Source organism: Neophocaena asiaeorientalis, unplaced genomic scaffold (genome assembly GCF_003031525.2).
Source record: "Neophocaena asiaeorientalis asiaeorientalis breed wild unplaced genomic scaffold, Neophocaena_asiaeorientalis_V1.1 scaffold134, whole genome shotgun sequence".
Taxonomy (NCBI): domain Eukaryota; kingdom Metazoa; phylum Chordata; class Mammalia; order Artiodactyla; family Phocoenidae; genus Neophocaena; species Neophocaena asiaeorientalis.
This window is the reverse complement of record NW_020185339.1, coordinates 24,296,288-24,321,352: the sequence shown is the minus strand read 5'-3', so window position 1 is coordinate 24,321,352 and position 25,065 is coordinate 24,296,288. Positions and strand designations below refer to the sequence as shown.

Sequence of the window (25,065 nt, the reverse complement as noted above, 5' to 3'; positions counted from 1 at the left end):
GGGGGGGGGTCCCAAAGTGGATTGTCCCAAAGGAAGAGAGCTCTGGAAGAAGCAAAGACCTGAAGGGTCAAGGATGACAGTCTGAACCTAGAAGGGTCAAGGGTGACAGTCCTCTTCCCTATAAACCTAAAAATATCCTTCTGTTTCTCCCAAGTCTTAGGGCTCAGAATCAAAGAATATGGGGGTAGAGAGGACAATGTGGGAATAAGGAAGGTTGTATAAGAGCTAAGCCAGATGCTGAGTGATGGAGCTAGCAGGGAGCTTGGCCATGATTCATTCATTTATCCAACCAATTACAGTTGACCCTTGAACAGCATGGTCTTGAACTGCGCCGGTTCACTTATTGAGGATATTTTTCAGTAGTAAATACTATAGGACTACACAGTCCATGGTTGGTTGAATCCGCAGATGTGGAGAAACAGTGGATACGGAGGGCCAACTATAAGTTATACACAGATTAACCCCCATGTTATTCAAGGTTCAGCTGTAATCAGGGGTCATTCATTCATTCATAATTTTTCCCATGTCTATTGCAACAGTCTCCTAGCTGCTCTCCCATTTCTAGTCTCTTTTTCCCTTCAAAGAGAAAGTTTGAGAGATGTAATTGGTAGATAAAGAGGTCAGTGTGGGGCAGATTGAAATTGTCCTGGAATTGAGGAAGTTGTCTTGGAATTGAGGCTCTTGGATTCAGAGTCCAGCTCTGAGATCTTACAGGAGATTATGGAATAGGAGGCTGCTAAGGAGAGTAGAAAGTATTCTAGGTGGAAGAAGTTGTGTAAGGCCAGAGGAGTCACCAAACAACATGGTGGTGCATTTTGGAAAGCGAGTTGTTCATTGTGACTGGGACATAGGGTGCACAGTGGGCAATGAGAAGAGGGAGGACTGAATTGAGCAGGGTCCAGAAAATGGAGGGTCATGAATGCTGTAGTGAGGAGTTTTTAACTTCATCCTGCCAGAGTTTGAAAACTCACAGCCCACAGAAATGATGTGTAGTGTTTTGTATTGTTTGTCTTGCAGTGTTTTGAATTTTTTTGACCTTGGTTATTTCTAAGAAGTGGGTCATGTATCCTTCAATTCACCACAATCCTCTTACCTCCCTTCCAGTCATTCACTTTACGTTTCTAGCCTCTGAGGCATTTGAATGTGCAATCCCTGAACCATGGGGAGCTCTGGAACTCATGAAAGATGTAACTAAAAGAAAAAATAGGTGTGTGTGTGTGTGTGTGTGTGTGTGTGCATATATAATACTTTATATATATAAATTATAGTTTGTATATAATAAAAATTACTTTTTATATTATTCCAGAAAGGAGAAATATCTGTCATAATATAATTTAAATCTTGTATGTAAACATATGACCATTTGTGGGGGAGGCATGCTTAAATCCTCAACATCTGACTTTGTTTTCATTAACAGTATTAGACACTTTGAAATCATGAACTTCAGCCATGGCTCACGGGCCCAGCCGCTCCGCGGCATGTGGGATCCTCCCGGACCAGGTCACGAACCCACGTCTCCTGCATCAGCAGGCGGACCCCCAACCACTGCGCCACCAGGGAAGCCCTGAGTCTTCACTTTGTGTTTTGCAAATAAGACTCTCATAGCAGTTTCTGCTAATTCCATCTGAATCATGAAAATAATGATATAAATACAGCACTAATGAAAACTTGTGTTGATATTGAAAAAAATCCTAAGATTCAAAGGGGGACTGATGGAAGGAATACTGCTATGGGAGCTCTGTGGAGGATGGATTGGAAGAAGAAGGCAGGACCTCGATTGCAATAGTCTAGTCAAGAGATGATGAGCACAAAAGCAAAGGCAGCACCAGTGGAGTCATGGGGTAGAAGCCACAATACTTGGTAACTAATGGATTGTGGAGGAAGAGGTAAAGACAAGTCTAAGACATTTTCTAGGTTTGTGGACTGAGCAAATGGGGATACCATTTATTAAAATAGGGAACATAGGGCTTCCCTGGTGGCGCAGTGGTTAAGAATCTGCCTGCCAATGCAGGGGACACAGGTTCGATCCCTGGTCCGGGAAGATCCCACATGCTGCAGAGCAACTAAGCCGGTTCACCACAACTACAGAGCCTGTGCTCTAGAGCCCGTGAGACACAACTACTGAGCCCACGTGTCACAACTACTAAAGCCTGCGGGCCTAGAGCCCATGCTCCACAACAAGAGAAGCCACCGCAATAAGAAGCCGATGCACTGCAACGAAGAGTAGCTCTCGCTCGCCACAACTAGAGAAAGCCCGCGCACAGCAAAGAAGACCCAACTCAGCCAAAAATAAATTAAATAAATAATTTTTTTTAAAAAATAGGGAATATAGGAGGAGGACCAGTTTAAGGAAGAAATATAGATTTGGTTTTGGATGTATTGAGTTAAGGTATTAGTGGAGCACCTAGGTGGAGATGTGTGGTGGGTAGTCAGAAATTGATGTTAGGAATTTAGGAGAGAAGTCAGGGCTGAAGGTATGTGTTTGAGAGTCAACTTCTAGGAGGTAATTGACATTCTCAGAGTAGATGAGTTACCCAGGGAAAGAGGTAAGAAGAGAAAGTGGATAAGGACAGCCAGATCCTGGTAAACACCCTATTTAAGGGTTGAACAGAAGAAGATGAATTATTAAAGGAGTCTGTATTAGTGTCCTCTTGCTGCTGTAACAAATCACCATGGTGCCTTAAAACAACACGAATGTATTATCTTAACAGTTCTTGAGGGCACAAATCCAAAATCATTTCCACTGCGCTAAAATCAAGATGTTGGCAGGGCTGTATTTTTTCTAGAGGCTCTAGGGGAGAATCCCTTGCCTTGTCTTTTCCAGTTACTGCAGGCTGCCTATATTCCTTGGCTTATATCCCCCGTTTCCAACAGCAATGTTATCCTTCCAAGCTCTGCTGCCGTTGTCAAATCTCCTTCCATGACTCTTCTTTCTTGTAGCCTTCTTTCACTTATTAGGAGCCCTGTGATTACATAGGGCCCAGCCAGATAATCCAGGATAATCTCATCTTAAAATACTTAATCACATCTGCCAAGTCTCTTTCGCCATTTAAGGCAACATATGCACAGATTCTGGAGATTAGGTTGTGCACACCTCTGAAAGGCGTTGCTTTGCTTACCACAGAGACTAAGAAAAAACAGAACAGGTCCTCTGTGACTTTAGTGGTATTTTAGAGGCTGAGTGAGGAGTTTCATGTGTTAAAATGAGAGCTAAAGATATACTATTGGTTTTGGCAGGAATCACTGGCAATCTTTGCCAAAAGAGTTTCAGCAGGGTGGTATGGAGAAAGGCAAATTATAGTGGGTTGAACCATTGATGGAATGTGAGGAAGTGAAGACTTTTTTCTTTTCTTTTCTTTTTTTTGCTGCACCACGCGGAATGTGGGATTTTAGTTCCCCAGCCAGGAATTGAATCCGTGCCCCCTGCAGTGGAAGCGTGGAGTCTTAACCACTGGACCTCCAGGGAATTCCCTAACTAGTCCCATATTGATAGACATTTGGGTAGCATTCAGTTTTTTATTACACACCATACTGCAGTCTATCTCTGCACACAGATGTGAGAATTTCTCTAGAAGAGATTTCTAGGAGTGGAATTGCTGGCTCAAAGTATAAATATTTTACTAGTTATTTTATTTTTAAAAAATTACACAAGTAATGCATCAGTACATTTTCACCGTGGAAGGTTTTAAAAAGTAAAATGTGTGAGTCTTCACATACAGGTTTCCTCTTCCCTACCCCCTCACCAAATTCCACATTCCTCCCCAGAGATAACTGTTTCCTATTTGCACTCATTTTCCTGTTTTCACACACACACATAACTTTTAAACAAACATAAATGGGATCATACTACACACATTGTCCTGGGACTTCTTTTTTCATTGAATATGTCTTGGAGAACTTTCCATGATACTACACAGAGATTTCATTCTGATTTCAATAGCTGCACATTATTTCATAGCATGGATTTGGCATAATTTATATAACCTTCCCCTCCTGGTGGACATTTAGATTGTTTCCAGTTTTTTCCTGTTTTACAGAGTACCTCAGCAAAAATCCTTATACATCCATCTCTGTGGATTTTTGTTTCTGTAGGAGAAATTCCTGAAAGTGGAATTGCTGTGTCAGAGAATATGTTTTGATAAAATTTGATAACGTTTTGGTAAAAGTTGCCAAATTGTCTTCCAAAAATGAAATACCAATTTATGCTCCAACTAACAGCAAATGAGAGTGCCAGTTTATTAATAATCCCATTAGTGTTTGGCTTTCTCAGTCTCTTCATAGTCTGTCAATCTGATAGGCACAAAAAATTAACTAATTTACAATTTTAATTTACAATTCTTTTAACTATTAGTAATATTGAGCATCTTTAATATGAATATTGGCCATTTGTATTTCTTCTGTGATTGGCTTGAGTTATTTGCCATTTTTCTACTGACTTTTTAAAAAATATTTATTTATTTATTTATTTGGCTGCCTCCGGTCTTCATTGCGGCACGTGGGATCTTTCCTCTCAGCGCTCGTTGCAGCGTGCGGACTTCTCTCTAGTTGTAGCCTGCGGGTTTTCTCTCTCTTGCTGTGGTGCATGGGTTCCAGACCACGTGGACTCTGTAGTTGAGGTGCACGAGCTCGGTAGCTGTGCGCGGGCTTAGTTGCCCCGTGGCATGTGGGATCTTAGTTCCCAGACCAGAGGTTGAACCCGTGTCCCCTGCATTGGAAGGCAGATTCTTTACCACTGGACCACCAGGGAAGTCCCTAATTTTTTTTTTAATGCTATTATTGTTTTTTTATTAAATTTATTTATTTGTGGCTGCGTTGGGTCTTTGTTGCTGCACGTGGGCTTTCTCTAGTTGTGGCAAGCAGGGGCCACTCTTCATTGCGGTGCGCGGGCTTCTCATTGCGGTGGCTTCTCTTGTTGCAGAGAACAGACTCTAGGCGCATGGGCTTCAGTAGTTGTGGCACGTGGGCTCAGTAGTTGTGGCTCACAGGCTCTACAGTGCAGGCTCAGTAGTTGTGGTGCACAGGCTTAGTTGCTCCGCGGCATGTGGGGTCTTGCCGAACCAGGACTCGAACCCATGCCCCCTGCATTGGCAGGCAAATTCTTAACCACTGCGCCACCAGGGAAGTCCCCCTGACTTTTTAAATATAGTGATTTGTAAGCACTTTTTGAATGTTGGAGAAGTTAGTCTGTTATGTGTGCTGCAGATATTTTTTCCCAGTTTGTCTTTTATTTAGGTGTGTGTTTATTTAACTGTACAGAAGTTGTTTGTTTGCTTGGTTAGGTCTTTTTATTTATTTATTTGTCAGAACTATTTCAGTTTATTTTGTGGCAATTTTGAAAATTCCAAATATATTTGCTTTACTTCTGTTTGATTTCAGAAGTTTTTAATTTTCATATAATTGTATTTCTCAGTCTTTTTCTTGTTTGGCTCTGAGTTTTGTACTATGCTTTAGAAAGGCTTTTTCCGCTCGAAGATTATGAAACATCCACTCATGTTTTCTGCTAGTACAAATTCTGCTTACATTTAAATTCTTTGACCCATCTTGAATTTATTTTAGTGTAAGGGGTGACTTCTACATCCAGTACTATTTACTGAATAATCTATCTTTCCCCATTTATTTAAAATGTCATGATATACTAAATTCCCATATATACTTGAGTCTATTTCTGGGCACTCTGTTCTTTACTATTGAACTTTTTATTCCAGGCACTGTGCCAGTTATTGCCCTGTTTTGATACCCTTGCTCTATACTGTGTTCTATCTGGTAGAATGGGGAGAGGAAGCGTCAGAGAAAGAGAGAGATTATTCCCATTCATCACTTATCTTTTTCGGCACTTTTCATTTTCCCAGCTGTTTTCTTTACTCTTCCAAATGAACTTTGGCATTATTGTTAGATGCGCACACACATTGGGAACTTTCACCCTCCATGACAGTGACAGTGTGGAGAAAAGGGTCAGTAAGAGTCTGACCTTAAGATTGGTCCATGGGAGCCATGACTGAACACCCTGCCCTTTCACTGCTTAGGGCTTGGAGGATCTACAGAACCAGGGCAGAGGAACCCTGGGAATCTGTGGATCTGGGAGCTGAGAGGAGGTCCATTTGGGACCCAGGGTTCAGTGCTAACCTGTCTTCATACCATCCTTAGGGTATGAGGGACAGAATCTGGGGAAGATCCTCAAGGATTTAGAGACGAGTAAGGTGGTACACATGGATCGATGGTCTGTGGAGGTGATACCCCAACAAACTGAAGAAAAGAGTGACCCAGTCCCCTTTCAAATCATCAATAACTACTTCTCCATTGGTGTGGTCAGTGGAGTGGGGCATGGGGGGGATGGGAGGAAGTGGGGGTTAAGCAGGCAGAGGCTGGAGGAGGGCAGAAAAGGAAGGTAGAGGGTAAAGGAGCTGCGACACAGGGAAATCAGAAGTGGACACAGTGGTGTGAGTTGCAAGAAAAGAATGTGGAACGAAAAAAAAAAAACAGAATGTGGGATGTATCACTCCCAAACTGGAGAGTTAAAGAGAGAGAGGGTTCTGTGCTGATGAATGAGGCAGCCTCTGATCTCATATGCCCTGGACTCCCCAGGATGCCTCTATTGCTCACCGATTTCACATCATGCGGGAGAAGTATCCTGAGAAGTTCAACAGCAGGTGAGGGAGAGGGGGCGGGTGTGGGCATACACAGTAGCAGGGACCACGTGGTGGCCAAGTTTGACTCAGTGCTTAGACGGGCAGTGACACCTCTAGGAAGCCCCTCAACCAAGCTTCCCTGTTCCCCATGGGACTGCAGTTGGGAGGTTGATGCCCTTCCCTGTCACTTAGCCCACCTGTGCCAGCACTGTGTAATTTGTCCCCTCCCTCCTGGGCCTGGTGTGGGGCCGACACAGAATGAAGAACAAGCTATGGTACTTCGAATTTGCCACTTCTGAATCCATCTTCTCAACGTGCAAAAAGCTGGAGGAATCTTTGACAGTTGAGGTGGGTGTGTTGAGAGCCAACCCCACATCCTTTTTAGCCCCTTATATCTTACTTTCTCCCTCCACAGGAGCCCTCAGGAACTTCTCATATTCTTGAACCTATACTTTGACCTCCCTGCTCTCTAATCCCGATTTCCCAAGTTCTTAAGATACACCAGTCCCTACTTCCCTCCACCTCTTGCAAACCTCCAAATCCTAGTCTTCCCAGTGTGTTATCTGGTGGAGGGAGTGGTCACGTCCATCATGATGCCGTGAGGCAAGGATCTGTGCTCTCCTCCCCTCAGATCTGTGGGAAACCACTGGATCTGAGCAACCTGTCCCTAGAAGGCATCGCAGTGCTAAACATCCCGAGCACGCATGGGGGCTCCAACCTCTGGGGTGACACCAAGAGACCGCACAGCGATATCCATGGGATCAACCAGGCCTTAGGTGCTACGGCCAAAGTGATCACCGACCCTGATATCCTGAAAACCTGTGTACCAGGTAAGAGGAGCAGCCTTGGGAGCTGAGTGGGCGGTGGGGACTAAGGAGAAGGTGTGACTCTCTTCAGAGGAACCCTGCTTCTACAAAACCTGTCTCCCTACTTCCCACCCCCCCAGACCTAAGCGACAAGCGGCTGGAAGTAGTAGGGCTGGAGGGTGCAATTGAAATGGGCCAGATCTATACCAAGCTCAAGAATGCTGGACATCGGCTAGCCAAGTGCTCTGAGATCACCTTCCAGTAAGGAAAACTCAAGCTGGGGGCTCTGAGGGAAGGAGTGGGACCAGGAAAGCAGAAGGGTATGGGAATGGTGGGGAGGGACTGTACCAGACCTTCCTCAGTAACAAAGGGTCTCAAGGCCAACCTAAGAACAGAGTTTTGGTACTTGATTGATAAAGAAATTGCCACCAATCTGCCTTGACCTCACACAGCACCACAAAAACCCTCCCCATGCAAATTGATGGAGAACCCTGGATGCAGACACCCTGTACAGTGAGTATTGCCTATGCCCGCCAAAAACTGAACCCCCAGCCTCCGTGGATCCTAAATTTCCATTCCACAGCTTCTTTACTTCCTGCTGAGGCCTCAAGTTCCCCTGTGCACCCTTCCTCCCAAATCCTGATTTCTCAGCCCCTGGCCTTCCTACCATGGCCTCTCTAGCACCCTGGCAACCCACCCTGAACCCTACAGATTTTCCCCCAAATCTCTGCTGCTCCAGCCCCAAGGCACTAGGTCTTATCTCTGAATGCGCCTCCTTCCTTTCCAGATCAAGATTACCCACAGGAACCAGATGCCCATGCTTGTGGGCCCACCCCCCCGCTCCTCCAATTTCTTTGGCTTCTTATGCTGAGGGGGGGACACCTCAGCCTCCAAGCCAGCCTTGAGCCCACCTCCTTGTGCCTGGACTCTACTCCCTAGGCTCTGTACATTGCTGCCAAACACTCCTGCCAGCTCAGGAGAGTGTTCCTTCACCCTCACAGTATTTATTATCCCGCACCATCTCCACTATTCCCCATGCACATGTGCACACACACACATCCACACACACATCACAAACAATACATTGAAAGTGCCTCATCTGAATAAAATGACTTTTTTTCCCACTGGGGTATCTGTTAAGTAAGTGGTACACCTCCTTCCTTTATACCTCCACTCCTTTATTGACATAGATTCTCCCAGAAGTAAGGAAATAACAGCTCCAGGTTCTGAGTCTTTATTTCAGGCAATGGTAGTTTCCAAGGGAAGACTGGAGAAAAGATAGGCATTGCTGTCCACACTGGGTAAATCATGACATCACGTGAGAGTACTCAGACCTGCTGCCCACTGAGGAGGGGGCTGCTCTCACCAATGGGGCAAGAGCGGAAGACCCAGGGCAGACGTAGCCACTGGGTTCTGCCGGGTGGCAGCTGGGGAAGGGGGAGAGCTCGGCCCTGCTTCGTATGTCTTCTCCTGATATTGGGAGAAAAGCAGGGATACTGGTTAGTGGTAGTCAATGGCAGCCTGTTTGTGCTTCTCCAACCAAGAGGATAAATCATATCCCAGGTTTCCTTGGCCTTGATCCTGGCTCCTTCCCCTCCTTCTCACCAACAGAGTTCATCCTCTCTTATTTCTGTGGTAACCTCTGTCCATTCCCCTCTCACCCTTTTGTTATTCATAACAAAAATCATCAAGATCATCATTTATTGCACTCTTGCTTCAGAACCAGGTGCTTTACCCATTGTCTAGAATCCTGACAACAGCCTCACAAGGCAGGTATCAGTTTTCCTACCTTTCAGAGGCTCAGAAAGGTTAAGCTACTTCCCCAAGATCCCACCAGCAAGACTGCAGCCTAGACCTGTTTAACTTCCAAATCTGGGCTCTTTCCTGGACATTATGCTTTCTTGAAGGGGGTGGTGGTTCCACCATGAGCGGTGGTGCTAAGGGATAAGGGGGTGTGAGCGGCATGGTGTGGCTCTCACCTATATACCAGAGATGCGAGCAGCAAAGCCATCAATACCAGCAAGATGCCCAAGAACAGGGGAGCCTGCCCGAAGCCTGCTTCTTGACCTACAGGCAGAATCCCAGACATAGCTATAGTCAGCATCTGCTTCCTGTCACATATCCTCTACCACTCCCCTTCTTCATCCTACCTCTTGTCCAAGTACCTACCAGGCATGACAAGCTGGGTGCTGACCATTGCCAGGCTGTCGGCATCAGCCAAAGACACATTGAGGCAGTAGGTCCCCGAGCCGCCCTTCAGTACCTGGTGCAGAACCAGCTGGCAGTCTGGGCTGGGTGGCACAGGCTGACACAGCCGCTGGGCAGGGGGCTGGCACCCTGGCGATGAGATGTCTATGCAGGCCTCCTTGGGTAGCCTGGGAGAGATGTCAGCTTATGTCAGGGAGTCTGGGAAGGAACAGTAGACACCAGAGAGCAGGGCGGCGGTCAACCCGAGAGTTCTCGGGGCAACCAGTGGGACACTCACCCGCCTTGGCAAGACACAGTCAGCTCAAATGCATCTCCTTCACTGGATGGCACAGCCTGCAGGATCTCAGCACTCTCAATACCCTCTGCAAAGTTGCAAGGTTTTAAGTCTGGGACTCCTCCACCAGTCCTCCCTAAAGGCCCACGGACAGGAAGGTCCTCGGGCTACCTCCCCGATCCCATCCTCATGCCTTCAAATGAAAACCCTGGGATTTGGGTATTCTTGTTCAGGTGAGTAACTCCTTCCAGGGTGTGCTTCCACTGGGCAGCCCTAAGCCGCACACGCCTTCCCTCCACCAGCTCCCAAAGTAGGCAAGACTCACGGACAATGTCCAGGGTGAGGGAAAAGTAGCCATATCGATACAGAACACAATCCAGGGGGACTTGTCGCTTCACCAGGATTAAGGTGGCTGTGTCATCCAGCAGGGGGCTCTGGGAGCCTGGCAGGAGAGGATTGAAGAGGCAAAGTCATGAGACAAATGACACCTGGAAACAGAGGCCAAGCAGGCATTTTTCCAGGTAGAGCCAGAGCTACGGGATCCAGGCTTGGAATCAGGCAAGAGCTGGGAAATCTCATTTTATAGATAAGGAAACTGAGGCCCAGAAGGAGAAATGACTGCCCCAGAGTCACAGTTAGGGGTAGAGCTGGAGTTTTAAAAATCCCAAATGTTTATCACACCCCACACTGTGCCAGGTCCTGGGTTAGACACTTGACGTATGTTAACTCATTATAGTGTCACTATCTTATTCCTCCCTTTTCAGTGTTTCTACCACAATTCCAGGTAAACCTACTTTGGGATGGGAATCCAGAGGTGGGAAATGGTGTTAGAAACTGGGAAAGATTTCTATGCATTTACACTTAATCAGAAAATGAGATATAAGTATCATGTAAATGATCACAGACTGCTCCCTGACCTTCACTTTAGGGAACAGCTCTTTGCAGAGACAGGAGCAACAAGCTCTCTCCCCATGGCCTAGGTGAAGACCCTGGTTTCCTGAACTCTGGATCTCTTCCATACCATTAAGAGGGACTTGGGGGGCTCTAAAACCAGTGAAGACTCTGAAGGGACTCCACTGGTAAGCTAAGGATTGGGTAACATCTGGATCCAGAATAAGTCTTTCAGGTCTTTAGAGCTGTGACAAATGCCCCCACCTCAATGAACCTCATTCATTCTGGCCCTCTTACCTGTAATACCTTCTGTAGACAAGAATGGGCTGGCATCTGGACTGTCAGGCTCAGGGGTGGGTACCTCTCCAGCTGTGGTCTTCACCAGCTCTGTAGTTGTTACCTGTGCAACTGTGGTTCCAGAGGGTTCTGCAGTTGACACTTCAGGTGTCGTACCTATGGCCTCTGCAGTTGGCATCTCTGCAGGTGTGGTACTTATGACTTCTGAGGCTAGTACCTGCTCAGCTGTGGTACCTGTGCCCTCTGCAGTTGGCACTTGCACAGCTGTGGTTCCAGAGGGCTCTGCAGTTGGCACCTGAGCAGGTGTAGTGCCCACGACTTCTGCAGTAGGCACTTGGCCAGCTGTGGTGCCTGGAACTGGGGAGGAGCCACAGGAGGTGAGAGGAATGGCAGCCTGTAGCACCACCTGTGCAGTGACTGGGCCAGACTCTAGGTAAGTGTGAGTGACCACAAGTGCCTGAGAGATCAGGGTCCCAGTACTGTCTCCAAAGTCCCAGGTGTAGGAGAGGTCAGCCCCAGCCAAATAGCCACTGGGGTCGTGGAGCCAGAGGGCAAAGTTCAGAGGTTGCTTTCTCAGGAAGTGATTGTTCGTTCCATCCAAGGCCTGCAGCTGAGACACGCTCACAGAGAAGGGCACCTGGTCTGAGATTGGAGCCAGAAAAGGTGAGAACCAGGTCTGGGCCACAGCTTCTTCCTTCACAGCCACATCCTCTAACCCCAAGCTGCCTGGCCCTTCACTGGCTCCAAGCCCCACATTCCTCTGCCCATGTCTTCCTGGCTCTGCCCCTATAAGGTGCCCCTACACACCATTTCCTCTTTCCCCTTTCCTGCCCAGCCAAGCTTCCCCACCTCCTCCTGCCCTGAGACTGGCCTTGTCCCTTCCTAAGTCCTTACCAGTAATGGTGAAGGCTGAGCGGGAGTGAGCGAGGGATACGTAGCTCTGGGACCCCCGGCGGTGGTAGACAGTCACTTCCATGATGTGTGTGCCCAGCACTGCCTTGCCTGTCCCAATGCTCAGTCCAGACACTGGGCCCCCCAGAACTTGCCAGTATTGGCCTGAGGTTTTTGGAAAAAAGAGTAGAGAAAGGGGTTACTGGTCAAAGGGGACTGGGGAAGGGTTAGAGACAGGGCACCAGAGAAGTAAGGTCAGGAGATATATTGAGAGGATGGTTATTTCAGCGGGTGTTTGGAAGTTTGTATATGAGGGCAGGAAAGGAGTCCTAACGAGGGGTTCCATGCGATGTAATTGGAGAAGGGTTCCCAGAAAGAAGTATAATAGAGTTAGCTAGGTGCTGTGGAAGAAAACAGAGTCATGGGGAGGTGAAGATTAGGGAAACTCACAGAGTTTAGGGGTGGGACCAAAAGAAAAGGGATCAGGTAGGAAGAGATGAATCCAAGTGTGGGTGACAGGCCAGAGAAGGGAGTCTCTCACCCCAGGTCTTCCAGACATAAACAAAGCTTCTTCTCTGAGGTGAAGGGCCAGACGGACAGGCCCTCCCATCGGGGAAGATGCAGGTATCATCAGGTTCTTGGGGATACACTGGCTGTCCTCCCCACACCTGGCTCCCTGAAAGGAAGATACAAAGTCACCCTCAAACCCTGGCATTCCTTATTATACACCAAAACCTTTAACATGGCTCCCAGAGCAGGGCTCTGGGAATACTCCCTAGCTACAAAATATATTCTCCTTGATATAACCCACCGTGGGTGGTAGTGGGGAGAATGGAAACTATAATTAAAGATTCCTTTGTAGGGACTTCTCTGGTGGTCCAGTGGTTAAAAGACTCCACTCTTCCAATGCAGGGGGCATGGGTTCAATCCCTGGTCAGGGAACTAAGATCCTCCATGTTGAGCGGCAAAAAAATGGGGGAAAAAAAAAAAAAAAAAAAAAGATACCTATGTAAGTATATACATAGAGATTGGAGAGAAAGAGATTGGAAATGTATCAAAATGTTTAGAAAGATTTGCTCTGGCTAGTGGGATAAAAGTAAAAATAACAGCATCAGCTAACATCTATTGAGCCTTTACTGTAGGCTAGGGCAGGCATTATGCTAAATTCTTTATATATTATCACATTTTAATCCTTACAACAACCTTTTAAAGTAGTATCATCCCTATTCTACAGATTAAGGGAATGGAAGCACAAAACAATTAAGTGACTTGCCCAGGGTCACATACTGGTAACAGGTTTAAATCCAAGTCTGTCCAACTTCTAAATCCACTGGGTCTTCTGTCCCCCATTTTGGGGACTACAATTTTTTTTTTCTTTGTGCTTTATCTGTGTTTTCTAATCTAATTACATATATAATTTGTTTAAAAAAAAGAAGAAGAAGGAGAAGGGGCATGAGCTGAGACCTGGGAATGAGGCCTGGAGTGGAGTGGTACCCACCGTTAATGATGGTGTTGTTGGCCCAGATGACCTGCCCATCTGACAGCACCTTTTGGCTTTCAGGGAAGTGCAGGGCAATAGAGAAGGAGGCGTTTGCCCCACGCAGTGTAGGCCCATCATTGCTGACCTTCAGAGATACCTGGCCACCTGGAAAGGGCAGCTGCGTTAGCTGGGACTCCTTGGCTTCCCCTCCCCATATGCCTTTTCCCTTTCTGTCTTCTCAACCGACATTCAACCCAGTTCTTGCTCCTCTCCTCTCCCCACCCCATTCCCATCATACCCTCCCCAGAAATTGCCAAGTTCCTACCTCTCCAGCAGTGAGGCCCCTGGCTTTCTGTCCACTCTGGATATAGCTGCCTGTTCCATGCTTTAGTTCTGAGCTGCCTTGAGACACCAAGCCAGTCCCGGTCTCTGGGTCCTAAAAGGAAGGTATAATGAGGACCCTCAGGTCATCACTCCCTTCTCAGGGGACCACAGTGTCCCATGTCACATCACTCATTCTCACATTCAAAGTGCATTTTAATTTACCCAATACCCACCATGTACCAGGCACTGTGCTAGGTGCAAAGAACTTAAGAAATGAAAAAGAAATGGTCCTAAAGAGATTCCGGTTAAAGTAGATGAAACAGACATAGGCATAAATTACTATAATTCAAGGCACTGCTTAATATGAGCCATAATAAACATGCACGATGTACAATAAAATGACAGAATAAACAGATTAATTCCACTCTAGTAGACTGGGAAGGATCCAATGAGGAGTTGGCCTGTGGCATAAAGCATTCTAGGCAGAAGGCCCAGCATGAGCAGATACATGGAGGCATGGAAGCACATGGCATGATAGGGGACCACTAGCAATGTGGTTGAGGTACACTGTGAGAGATGAGGCCAAGAAGATGGGGTGGGGGCTTTGAGTGCCAGGCGAAGGAGTTTGGCCTTTATCTTGTAGGCAAGTCCACCTCAGATGATTTTGTTTTTTGTATTGAGATATAATTCACACACCATAAAATTTACCCTTCAAAACTTTTGGAATATGATCAGATTTGTGTTTTAGAAGGATCACTTCAGCAAGCAGTGAGGAGGATGGACCAGAGGCAGGTAGAACTTGGGAGTGGGGACAAACAAAATTATTATAACTGACCAAGAGAGAGCTCTGAAAGAAAAGGATATGATGGCTCTCCACATGCCTCACCCAGATCCAACAACTATCAACATTTTGCCACATTTGCTTTATCGATCCTTTGTTGTTGGTTTGGTTTTTGGTTAAAGCTTTTAATTTTCTCTTTTACAGTATTCATTTTTAATGCTGTACTTTTCTTTCTTTCTTTTTTTTTTTTTTTGCGGTACGCGGGCCTCTCACCCCTGTGGCCTCTCCCGTTGTGGAGCACAGGCTCCGGACGCGCAGGCTCAGTGGCCATGGCTCACGGGCCCAGCCGCACCGCAGCATGTGGGATCTTTCCGGACCGGGGCACGAACCCGTGTCCCGTGCATCGGCAAGCAGACTCTCAACCACTGCGCCACCAGGGAAGCCCTCTTTCTTTCCCTTTCTTTCTTTCTTTCTTTCTTTCTTTCTTTCTTTCTTTCTTTCCTTTCCTTTCCTTTCCTTTCCTTTCTTTCTTTCCTTCCTTTCTTCCTTTCCTTCCTTCCTTCCTTCCTTTATTTTTTTTGGCTGTGTCAGGTCTTAGTTGCAACATGTGGGATCTTTTGTTGCAGCATGCGGACTTCTCTCTAGTTGTGGCATGTGGGTTTTCTCTCTCTAGTTGTGGTGCGTGGGCTCCAGGATGCGGGGGCTCCAGAGCGCATGGGCTCTGTAGTTTGTGGTACGCGGACTCTCTCCTTGAGGCGCGCAAGCTCAGTAGTCGTGGTGTGCAGGTTTAGTTCCCCCGCGGCATGTGGGATCTTAATTCCGCGACCAGGGATCTAACCCGTGACCCCTGCATTGGAAGGTGGATTCTTTACCACTGGACCACCAGGGAAGTCCCTGGCTAAAGCATTCACAAGCAAATCCCAGACATAATGTTATTTAAAACCGTACAAATTCAGTATGTATGTGTAAAGAAGAAATATTTTCTTGAATAAACACAATGCTAGTTCACACTAGACAAAATTATTGAAACCAGTCCATACAAAATTTCATGAATATCTAAAAATGTCTTCTTATGATTTTAAAAATCAGGATCCAGGGGCTTCCCTGGTGGCGCAGTGGTTGAGAGTCCGCCTGCCAATGCAGGGGACACGGGTTTGTGCGCCGGTCCGGTAAGATCCCACATGCCGCGGAGCAGCTAGGCCCGTGAGCCATGGCCACTGAGCCTGCATGTCCAGAGCCTGTGCTCCGCAACGGGAGAGGCCACAGCAGTGAGAAGCCCGCGTACCACAAAAAAAATAAAAAAATAAAATAAAATAAAAAAATCAGGATCCAAAAAGTAAGCACAATATTTTAAGAGCCTCAGGTGGACACGTATGAACATAATGTTTCCAGAGTACAATACGGAGCGTAGTAAAAGAAAAAGACTTGAAACTGCACCATGAATGAGGGAAGTCAGATCAAGGAGAACTTCCTAGAAGTCTGTGAGACCAGGGATCTAGAGAAAGGGGGGCACTGGAATACGATGCAGATATTTCAGCACAGCAGAGACTATCCTCATTCCATTTCTAATATGTACCAGAAACCTGGTTGATTCTGCTGGGGGAGGATCTGGAATCATCCCACTGAGCATCCCACCACGAGAGCGAGAGAATTATAAGATGCCCCATTCTTTCTCCACTCCCAACCCTCCCTCCTCAGAGCAGCACGGGACATTCCAGACCCTCTCACCACCCCCACCCCCCCTTGCTCCTGTCACGAGGCCCCAATCCCCCAGAGCTCTTTCATGTGATGCTCAGCTGAGACCCCTCTGCCTGTCTCTCCCAGCCCCAGAACAAAAGCCTGGGCTGTGTTCGCCTATGCCCATCCCAAAGAGGGGATGTGGTGCCTCTTTACCCTCTATCCAATACATTCTCTTGCTCCTCACCTTAAATACCCTATCCCAAGTGCCTGAGACATTGCCTAAAAGAGTCTCCCACTCATTTTACTCCCTTGGAGCCCCCGCTCCAGCTCACTGCCCAGGGGTCTCAGAATTAGGGCCACCAAGACCCACTATTCTCTTGCCCTTCCAAGCAAATGGAGTTATTTTCAGGCTGAGTCCCAAATCTTCATGTGGGGAGGGAGCTCAGTTGCCCATGTCCTCACTAAATCAAATGGGTGGGAGATGCCAGAAGCATTGCCTGGTTATCTCCCATTAGGGAGGGGAAAACCAGAGCAAGTGTGCAACCCCAAATTCACACTTGCTCATGTCCACACACCCCACACTCACCTTCTGTGGCCCCCACAGCCAGAAGAGCACCCATCACAGCCACATGGAGAAGGCATTTTCTCAGCACCAGATCCATCCTGTTCTTCTTTCCAGCAACCAAAGGCGCTAGGGCGTAGGACAAGCCCCTATATAAGAAACGGATGCTCATTTGCATAGCCCTTCCTCCTCTCCCTGCAGGGGAGGCCTGGGAGGAGCAGGAGGACCTGAGAAAGGCAGAACTGAGGAGGGATCCTGGTCCCTGGACATCCCGCTACTCAGTGACAGTTTCTGGTTTCACAGGGTCACGCTCATCTTAAAGCACTCCATCCCCCCGTGGAAAGAACTGACTGAAGGGCAGCTGCAAAACAAAACACGTACCGGACACACACGATTCATCATGGGAGAGTGGATCAATTTATTGTGAGTCAAACCAGGAACCTCTCAAAAAGACTGTAGAAGTAGTGACCCTGTATCCAAAATCAAAGAGAGACAGTATCGGGGTAGGCTGAGAGACGGAGGCAACGACTCCTCCGAGGCCCGGGAGACCCTTACAATGAGATTCCCAGCTTCCTGCTTTCAGAGGAGGCTCCCTGGACCAGGTGGCATTCAATCTTAGGTCAATACACATTTTCCTAGGGGTGGTGAAAACGGCGAATTAGAGATCAGGAAACCCCTATAGACTCAGGACACAGGTAGGAAACTCGATCCCAAATCAGATACTTGGAAAAAGGTGTTCAGCCTCCCCACCTATGTTGAAGCTTGTCTTAATACCCCTCGGAACCAAACTTGCGCGGGTCAGGGTCGTTTACAGAGAGGGACGCAGGGCTGGCCCCTCCCTCTCTGACGTTGACCAATAGGAAGATCTGAGGGCGGAGCCAGGGAAACGCGGGAAGGAGGGGCGGGGCTTCTGGTGGCGGTAGGGAACCGGGTGAAGGCGGTAACATTGTTTCAAGTTGGACAAATTGACAAGAGCGAGAGATACACTGCGTTCCATCCCGACCGGGGGCCACGGTACTGGGCCCTGTTTCCCCTCCTCGGCCCCCGAGAGCTGGGTGCCGCTTTCTGCAGGGTTCCCAGGCCCCCGCTCCAGGGCCGGGCTGACCCGACTCGCTAGCGCTTCATGGAGAACTTCCAAAAAGTGGAAAAGATCGGAGAGGGCACGTACGGAGTTGTGTACAAAGCCAAAAACAAGGTGACGGGAGAAGTGGTGGCGCTTAAAAAAATCCGCCTGGACACGTGAGTGGCCTCTGTACCCGGGACTCCTTACTCGGGAGCTCCTTGAGTGCCCCCTACCCCCACCCCAACCGGCGGTGGCCATCCAGGGACCGGAAGGTAGCAGGGAGGGACTTCTTTTGAAGTGGAGAGGTGGGTTGAAGGACGAGTAGAGGGTTTCCCGGGGGAGACTATAGGGTAGTGTAGAATCCATGGGAAATTTCCTCCCTAAAGGCGGGTGATGCCCCTAAATGTACAGTCAGAAAGACTCAGGAAGAGGAAGGAGGCCTCTGAGATGGGGGTTCCAGGACTCCCTGTGGAGCTGGGTTTTGCAGTAAGCTGTAAAGAGCACCTTTTTGAATGACGAGCCCTCCTCGCTGCCCCAACCCCACCCCCATCTTAGAATTCTCTCCCCCTTTCAAAAGAATGGCAGTTGAACCTCACTGGCCCCTCTAGAGAGGCTGGGTGCTGCTACTCCCGTCCCCCCCTTTTTTTTTTTACCTGTTACCTTCTTCACCTTCACCAGGAGGCTTTGCTAACCTAACCCTGGGCAAAGAAGAAATAATGACCTTAATGTGTCCAAAAGCCAGTCCTGTCCATCCATGAATGAACCCCTGAAGCACCCCTTCTCTTCTCTCACTTTCCTGGGGGATGCTGGGATGGTGTCTCTGTGGGGAGGCAGGGGGTGGGGTAGAATCACTGGGCTGGGAGAAAAGGAATATTTGTAACCACACTCCCATTTCTGCTCTCCCAACTTCTCCAAGTGAGACGGAGGGTGTACCCAGTACTGCCATACGAGAGATCTCTCTGCTAAAGGAGCTTAACCACCCTAATATTGTCAAGTAAGTATGTATCTGGGAGGTGCTCTGACAGTAAAGGAGGATGCCTTCTGTTTGTGTTGTCTGGGCATTTCTCTCCCTCACCTCTATCCCTGGACCTCCCTTCCCTAGGCTGCTGGATGTCATTCATACAGAAAACAAACTCTACCTGGTTTTTGAGTTTCTGCACCAGGATCTCAAGAAATTCATGGATGCCTCTGCTCTCACTGGCATTCCTCTTCCCCTCATAAAGGTAATCCTTCTCATCAACTCCTCCCAACATGGGCATGTCTTGGGGGGACTGAAGGCAGGCAATCCAGACTGAGTGTTGATTTGTGATCTTAGCTTCCTTCCCAGCCCTCATCCCCCTACACACACACACACACACACACACACACAATCAATCACACAATCACACATACCTTTTTTGTGGCTCCTTCACTGCTCATTATACTTATTAACCCTAAGGCTGGGCAGGAGAATCAAAGAAGTTGAAACTCTAGTGAGTCAGCTTAGCAGCTCAGGTGGAAGGTGAGATGAAACTCAGATAAATGGGACTGGAGGGCACTTGGTAGACCCCTCCAAAAAGCCTTTCCACCTGCTTGGTGGGAGAAATAGCCAGTGAGTCTCTATTGTCTGTTTTTCTGGGTTCTTTACTCCCAGAGCTACTTTCCATCTATCAACAAACGTTTATCCAACACACATTTATTGAACACCTTCAATGTGCTGAACACAGGATATGGAAAAGAAATGCAAAACTGAGTAAAACCTGATCCTTATCCTCACTGGGATTACAGTCCAATCAGGGAAATGGCTTGTAAACATGGAATTATTATCTAACTAGTGAAGGCTTTAGTAGAACTATGGAGGCACAGAGGAGACCCTAATGTTCTCATGGTGATGGAAAAACACATTCTTTTCTCTCCCCTTGTCAGAGCTATCTGTTCCAGCTGCTCCAGGGCCTAGCTTTCTGCCATTCTCATCGGGTCCTGCACCGAGACCTCAAACCTCAGAATCTGCTTATCAACGCAGAGGGGGCCATCAAGCTAGCAGACTTTGGACTAGCCAGAGCCTTTGGAGTCCCTGTTCGTACTTACACCCACGAGGTGAGTCCCTCTCTGCATGTCTTCTCTGAACTTCCTGGGAGGTGTTAACAGGGACATTCACAACGTTTTTAGTAACTATCTGGCTAGCAGTTTCTCTCTCACTAGATGCAAAGTATCTCTGACACCCTAAGAGGTCTTAGAGTATACACGGAGTTAATATTTTGATAGATAATGAGCCAGGAGAGCTGGATGGCACACCATTAAAATTATGACCGATTGCCTCAAGTTTTCCAAGAAGGTTGCAAATTGGGGGTTCAGAAAATATGGCCCCCAGAACCATGGACTAGGCTAACTCTGGGCTAAGAAGTTGTACCCAGTTATTTTACTTAGGGGAAATCAGAGGGAAGGGAAGGATGGAGGGAAAGAAGTTGCTTGTTAAGAAGCTGAGTTAGCAGAGTAGTCCTGAGGAAGTGAGATGTGGGAATCTCCATGCCCCATACACCACCCCTCCCCTTCCTACGCTTGTCCTCAGGTGGTGACTCTGTGGTACCGAGCACCTGAAATCCTTCTGGGCTGCAAATACTACTCCACAGCTGTGGACATCTGGAGCCTGGGCTGCATCTTTGCTGAGATGGTACGGAGGCATGCCCGAGTTCTACCCAGCCCCCTCCTCCCCACATTCAAGAACAACAGAACTGTTTCTTGGCCTAGACCCATGGCCCTTCTCTTATCACAGGGTCCTTCCTCTAGAGTAGCACAAAGTGGGTGGTGGGGAAAGGATAGGACTGTCATCCCTGATGTCAACCACAATGTTAGGATATCCTCAAACAGCTTTAGCATGCAGTATACATATCTTATCTCTGAATTGAGCTAAATCATTTCTGCAACTATTCTAGCTTTAGCCTGCATATACTTGGGAAAATGAGTTCCATTTAGTGTCCCCTTCATTTGGCCTGTAGACCTTATTGTAGGGCACCAGGAATGTGGTGAGGCCAACTGTGTTCACCTTACCCACACCTTTTATTTAAACTGCAGACTTACATCACATCCCCCCTCAACCTCTGGCTTTTCAGATTGAAGGATCCCTGAGGCCCAGTCTTATAAGGGAGCTCTCATCCCCTTTAATACAACAGTGGAGTGAGCTAAGTTTCCAAATCAAATCAGCAGTATGTTTTATGGTCCCTTATCTGGGTTGTAACTGGGGGCATGGAGACCATTAGCCCATATATATAATGTGCATTTATACCCCAGTGCATTACTTTACAATTGCCCATATTCATCTCTCAATTCATCAAAAAATATTTGTTAAGCACCTAGTGTGTACCCAGCACCATGCTAGGTGCTGTGGGGAACACAGAAGAAATGGAAGACACAGTCTCTGCCCGCTGTGCTCCTATCTAGAAGTGGCTGCACCACAAGGAGGGGGGATGACCGCAGTGTCTACCCCACACCCCGTGAGTGGCTTGGGATCCCTTTGCTACATGTCAGTGGCACCCCAGACATTCACCCCCTCCCAGCCCCACCCAGCCTTGGGGATCTGCAAAGCCATGGTTGGGGGAAGGAAGGAGGGGGCGAGGAGACAGATGAAGGGACTTCATTGTCTCAGGCTCTGTTTGACTGACCCCATGAAAGGCCCTGGGGAGGGAGTCATGGGGCCCTGCTGACCTTCCATTGCCTGTGGGAACCTCCATTATCCAGTGGGCAGTTTTGACTGACGTCAATGTGGGTCTTGGCTTTTCCTCTTTCCCCATTTTCAGGTGACCCGGCGGGCCCTATTCCCAGGAGATTCTGAGATCGACCAACTCTTCCGGATCTTTCGGACTCTGGGGACCCCAGATGAGGTGGTTTGGCCAGGAGTTACTTCTATGCCTGATTATAAGCCAAGTTTCCCCAAGTGGGCCAGGCAAGATTTTAGCAAAGTTGTGCCCCCCCTGGATGAAGATGGACGGAGCTTGTTATCGGTGAGAGTGGGGAGTGGGCACCCATTTCCTCTCATTCACTCCCCCAGGGCAGGGTTTTTCCAGGATGAAGGAAGAATGAGGCCCTGGACTCCTGGTCTTAGCATTTCACTAGCCCCTGCTTCCCTCTCGCTGTTGTGCACCCATTAGATACAGGAAGGAGGGAAATGGGAACTCTGCCTTGGGTGAAAGGAATTGTTTCCTGATTTCTCAAAACACCTGCTGCCCATTTACTCCATTATCACATTACTGACGTCAGCATACATCTCTCCCTCCAGCAAATGCTGCACTACGACCCCAACAAGCGGATTTCAGCAAAGGCAGCTTTGGCTCACCCTTTCTTCCAGGATGTGACCAAGCCAGTACCTCACCTTCGACTCTGATGGCTTTCTCAAGCCCCTACTCCCAGTCTCACCCTCTCCTCCAGTGGGGGCATGATGTGGCTTGGCCCAGGGCTCTTAGCTCACTGATCTTGTCTGGCTGCCTTAGCATTCACCTGCCCCTCTTAGCCAGCCAACTCTGGGGAGAGGGGGTAGAGGGGAGAAATAGGTGAAATTGAAAGGAAGCATCAATATTACATGCACTTAATCTGCACCATGCTCTCCCCTTCCTCTTAGTCATTGCTTAGGAGGGCTGGTATTTTTTTAAAAAAAAGTAAAAAGACTGTTTCTCCTTCCTCCACATAGAGTTTGCCATCCCAGTCTCTGAAAGCCCCGCAATTATTATTTTCTGTGTTTCAGGTGACAGAGACCCCAAACCTCCCACAGCCCTGTGTAAGGCCAACTGATAGCAGGGGCACTAAGTTGGAACTTTTGAAAACCAAGCAAAACAAAAACATGGCGAGGGGTCTGTTTTAAAGAATTAGGTTAAAAAAATAGATCCAACCAGTTTATACCCTAGTTTTAGTGCTTCATCTCACCTAACAGTCTGGGAGACTCAAGACTCCCTGTCTCAGACTCCCAGTCTCTGCAGTCCTGGTGGGACTGCAGTAGAAATGATTGCTCCTAGTCTTCTTGCCTGTCCCTCCTACAGGCAAGGGGTGTCTGGGAGGCTCTGGGTCAGGGACTGTGCTTCACCGAGGCCTTATGAGGCAAGTGAAAGATGTTTGAATTTTTCTCTTCTTTTTAAGATTCTTAGTTCTTCAGGTGCTAGGTTCCATCTCCCTCTGAAGGCCAGCCCACAGGAGTGAAAGTTAAGGTTAAGACCTCATTTTGAGAATGCTGACACGTTTTTAGGGCTGTGCCTGAGTGGGGACATTGGGAAAAAAATATTTCTTTAAAAGAAGGATGAACAATTATATTTATATTTCAGGTTATAGCAGTTTTTAAAGTGGGAATCGGTGGGGATTTGTTGCCATGTGCACCTTGGGGTTTGTAACGCGAATGTTCAAAAAAAAAAAAGCTTTTTTTCTTTTTTATGATTTTGTCTCTCCCACCTTTTGTCCTTGAGTGTTCTTGCTATTAACATTATTTGTAATTTAGTTTGTAATTGATTAAAAAAAAAGTTCCTGGTTTTATAGTTCATGTCTCTCCTCCTTTACTTTTGCATATTTACTGAAAGAATGGTGTGAGAGAGAATATGAATGTGTGCATGTGATAATAGGTTTCAGACCCCTTTTCTTAATCACTCTATGCAGGGCTACCCATTCCACTCCATTTCGACCTCTGTGATGCAATTGGGATAGTGCCACGGGTGGGTGAAGTGGGAATTATTGCCCCCATTTTACAGCTGAGGAAAGTGAAGCTTATGTATTTCCTACTTCACTTTCCCCTAAACCAGTCACACATATCACATACACAATACACACAAGGCTCCAGTTCCAGATTTTCAATGTTAGGGCTCAGGAACAGCAGTATGGTAGGAAGAGGGCTCCAAGGTAATTCGCATTGACGCTGCATTTCCCAGTAAGCTCGTCTTGTTTTTTTTTTACCGTTTTTATTTTGTTTGTTTTTTTTGCGGCATGCGGGCCTCTCACTGCTGTGGCCTCTCCCGTCGCGGAGCACTGGCTCCGGACGCGAAGGCCCAGCGGCCATGGCCCACGGGCGCAGCCGCTCCGCGGCACGCGGGACCCTCCCGGACCGGGGCACGAACCCGCGTCCCCTGCATCACCAGGCGGACTCTCAACCACTGCGCCACCAGGGAAGCCCTCGTCTTGTTTTCTTTTTGTTCCATATCACAAACAGAAAAGTTTTCTAAAGATACTTATTCACATTTACATGCGATTTAGAATATATCAATCGTCTGTATGAAAAATTATTATAAAGGGGCTAAAGCCTCCCCAAGCTACCACTTCTTAGAGGTGCCATTGTCTCAGCTCACCAAAAAACATCTCAGACTGCCGCGGGCCATCCCCAAAATTCCTGTGCTCTGGGGCCCCACTAAAAGGCGAAAGCACCGACGTGAGGGCTGCTTAAATTCCTAGGCTCCGGGTCCCTAGGAGAGGTATTTCCCTTCACGCCCGCGAATTTGTGATAGAAGGCGGGGCGCCAGAGGCAGGCCCCGCCAAATCCCAGGGGAGGGGCGAAGGTCAGTAGCGGCCTTCCTAAGGCCTCTTTCAACCCCGCCTTGCCTGCCATTCAAGTCCCGAATTTTCTCAGTACTGGTTAAAGTTTCACTTTGACCCGCCCCCATCGCTCACCTGATTAGATGTTTATGAGTTAAAAGGCGGGGTCATGAGGGTGTCGCGAGTCTACTGGTTAGAGTATACGCCTGTCAACAGGGTACCGCCCCCTATCTCGGGGAGCTCGCTCTTTAGTGGCTCCTCACCTCGTCCATCTTCAAAGTTTCCCTCTCTGTATTGGCCTGGGGCACCGCCTGTCCAGTCCTCTGCTCTTACGCCTCGGTGACAGCACTGCCTTTCTCCAGAGGATTGGCGGATTAGCACGCGCAGAGCCCACCCTGGATGGTAGGCGGGTAATCGTGCAATTGGCTGGGGACCCGCCACAGGGCGAGGAGGAGGAGGAGGGGCAGGAGGGTTTGGTTGAGCTGCAGCTGTTTGTCTGTTCGACACAGGCTTGGGCCCGACGGGGGAGACGGATCCCCAGGTACCGGGCTGATGGAGCCCGCAAGGGCAGGGGCGGAAGCGCCCCGGAGAGGAGTGCGGCCTGAGGGCAGAGGCGGGTCTGGGCCTCTGCGAGGGGTTAGAGTGGCCCACCAGAGAAAGGAGAAGGGGGCCGGGCCCCGGCAGGCCTAATGGGGGCGCTGAGGA

At 48.1% G+C, this 25,065-nt stretch overlaps 3 protein-coding genes across 7 annotated transcripts in view; 2 read left to right on the top strand and 1 right to left on the bottom strand.

Annotated features, from left to right (window-relative positions):
- DGKA (diacylglycerol kinase alpha) overlaps positions 1-8,572 on the top strand; it is a 20,658-nt gene extending 12,086 nt beyond the window's left edge. For 2 of the 4 annotated variants that reach the window (XM_024736584.1, XM_024736585.1), the window contains exons 18-23: positions 6,145-6,305; positions 6,583-6,647; positions 6,884-6,974; positions 7,258-7,456; positions 7,573-7,693; positions 7,885-8,207. In XM_024736584.1, the coding sequence (XP_024592352.1) occupies positions 6,145-6,305; positions 6,583-6,647; positions 6,884-6,974; positions 7,258-7,456; positions 7,573-7,693; positions 7,885-8,113 (866 nt within the window). In that variant the 3' untranslated portion in view covers positions 8,114-8,207. The other 2 variants (XM_024736588.1, XM_024736586.1) reach the window with 2 other exon arrangements.
- Positions 8,565-16,948, bottom strand: PMEL (premelanosome protein). The gene is made up of 11 exons (XM_024736589.1): positions 16,845-16,948; positions 13,799-13,909; positions 13,492-13,638; positions 12,535-12,669; positions 11,997-12,158; positions 11,103-11,744; positions 10,240-10,356; positions 9,918-10,002; positions 9,602-9,807; positions 9,412-9,499; positions 8,565-8,902 (listed from the first exon to the last, which is right to left on the bottom strand). Exons 1-11 carry the CDS (start codon positions 16,918-16,920, stop codon positions 8,761-8,763), a joined length of 1,911 nt encoding a protein of 636 aa, XP_024592357.1. The 5' UTR covers positions 16,921-16,948; the 3' UTR covers positions 8,565-8,760.
- A 768-nt stretch (positions 16,949-17,716) lies between these two features.
- CDK2 (cyclin dependent kinase 2) lies at positions 17,717-23,375 on the top strand. 2 transcript variants are annotated; one of them, XM_024736590.1, is made up of 8 exons: positions 17,717-18,059; positions 18,800-18,877; positions 18,986-19,106; positions 19,789-19,959; positions 20,432-20,533; positions 21,210-21,353; positions 21,657-21,860; positions 22,136-23,375. In XM_024736590.1, exons 1-8 carry the CDS (start codon positions 17,944-17,946, stop codon positions 22,238-22,240), a joined length of 1,041 nt encoding a protein of 346 aa, XP_024592358.1. In that variant the 5' UTR covers positions 17,717-17,943; the 3' UTR covers positions 22,241-23,375. The 2 variants fall into 2 exon arrangements, with proteins under 2 accessions (XP_024592358.1, XP_024592359.1); XM_024736591.1 differs by lacking the exon at positions 21,210-21,353 and having other exon boundaries at positions 17,721-18,059.
- Positions 23,376-25,065: the final 1,690 nt, after the last annotated feature.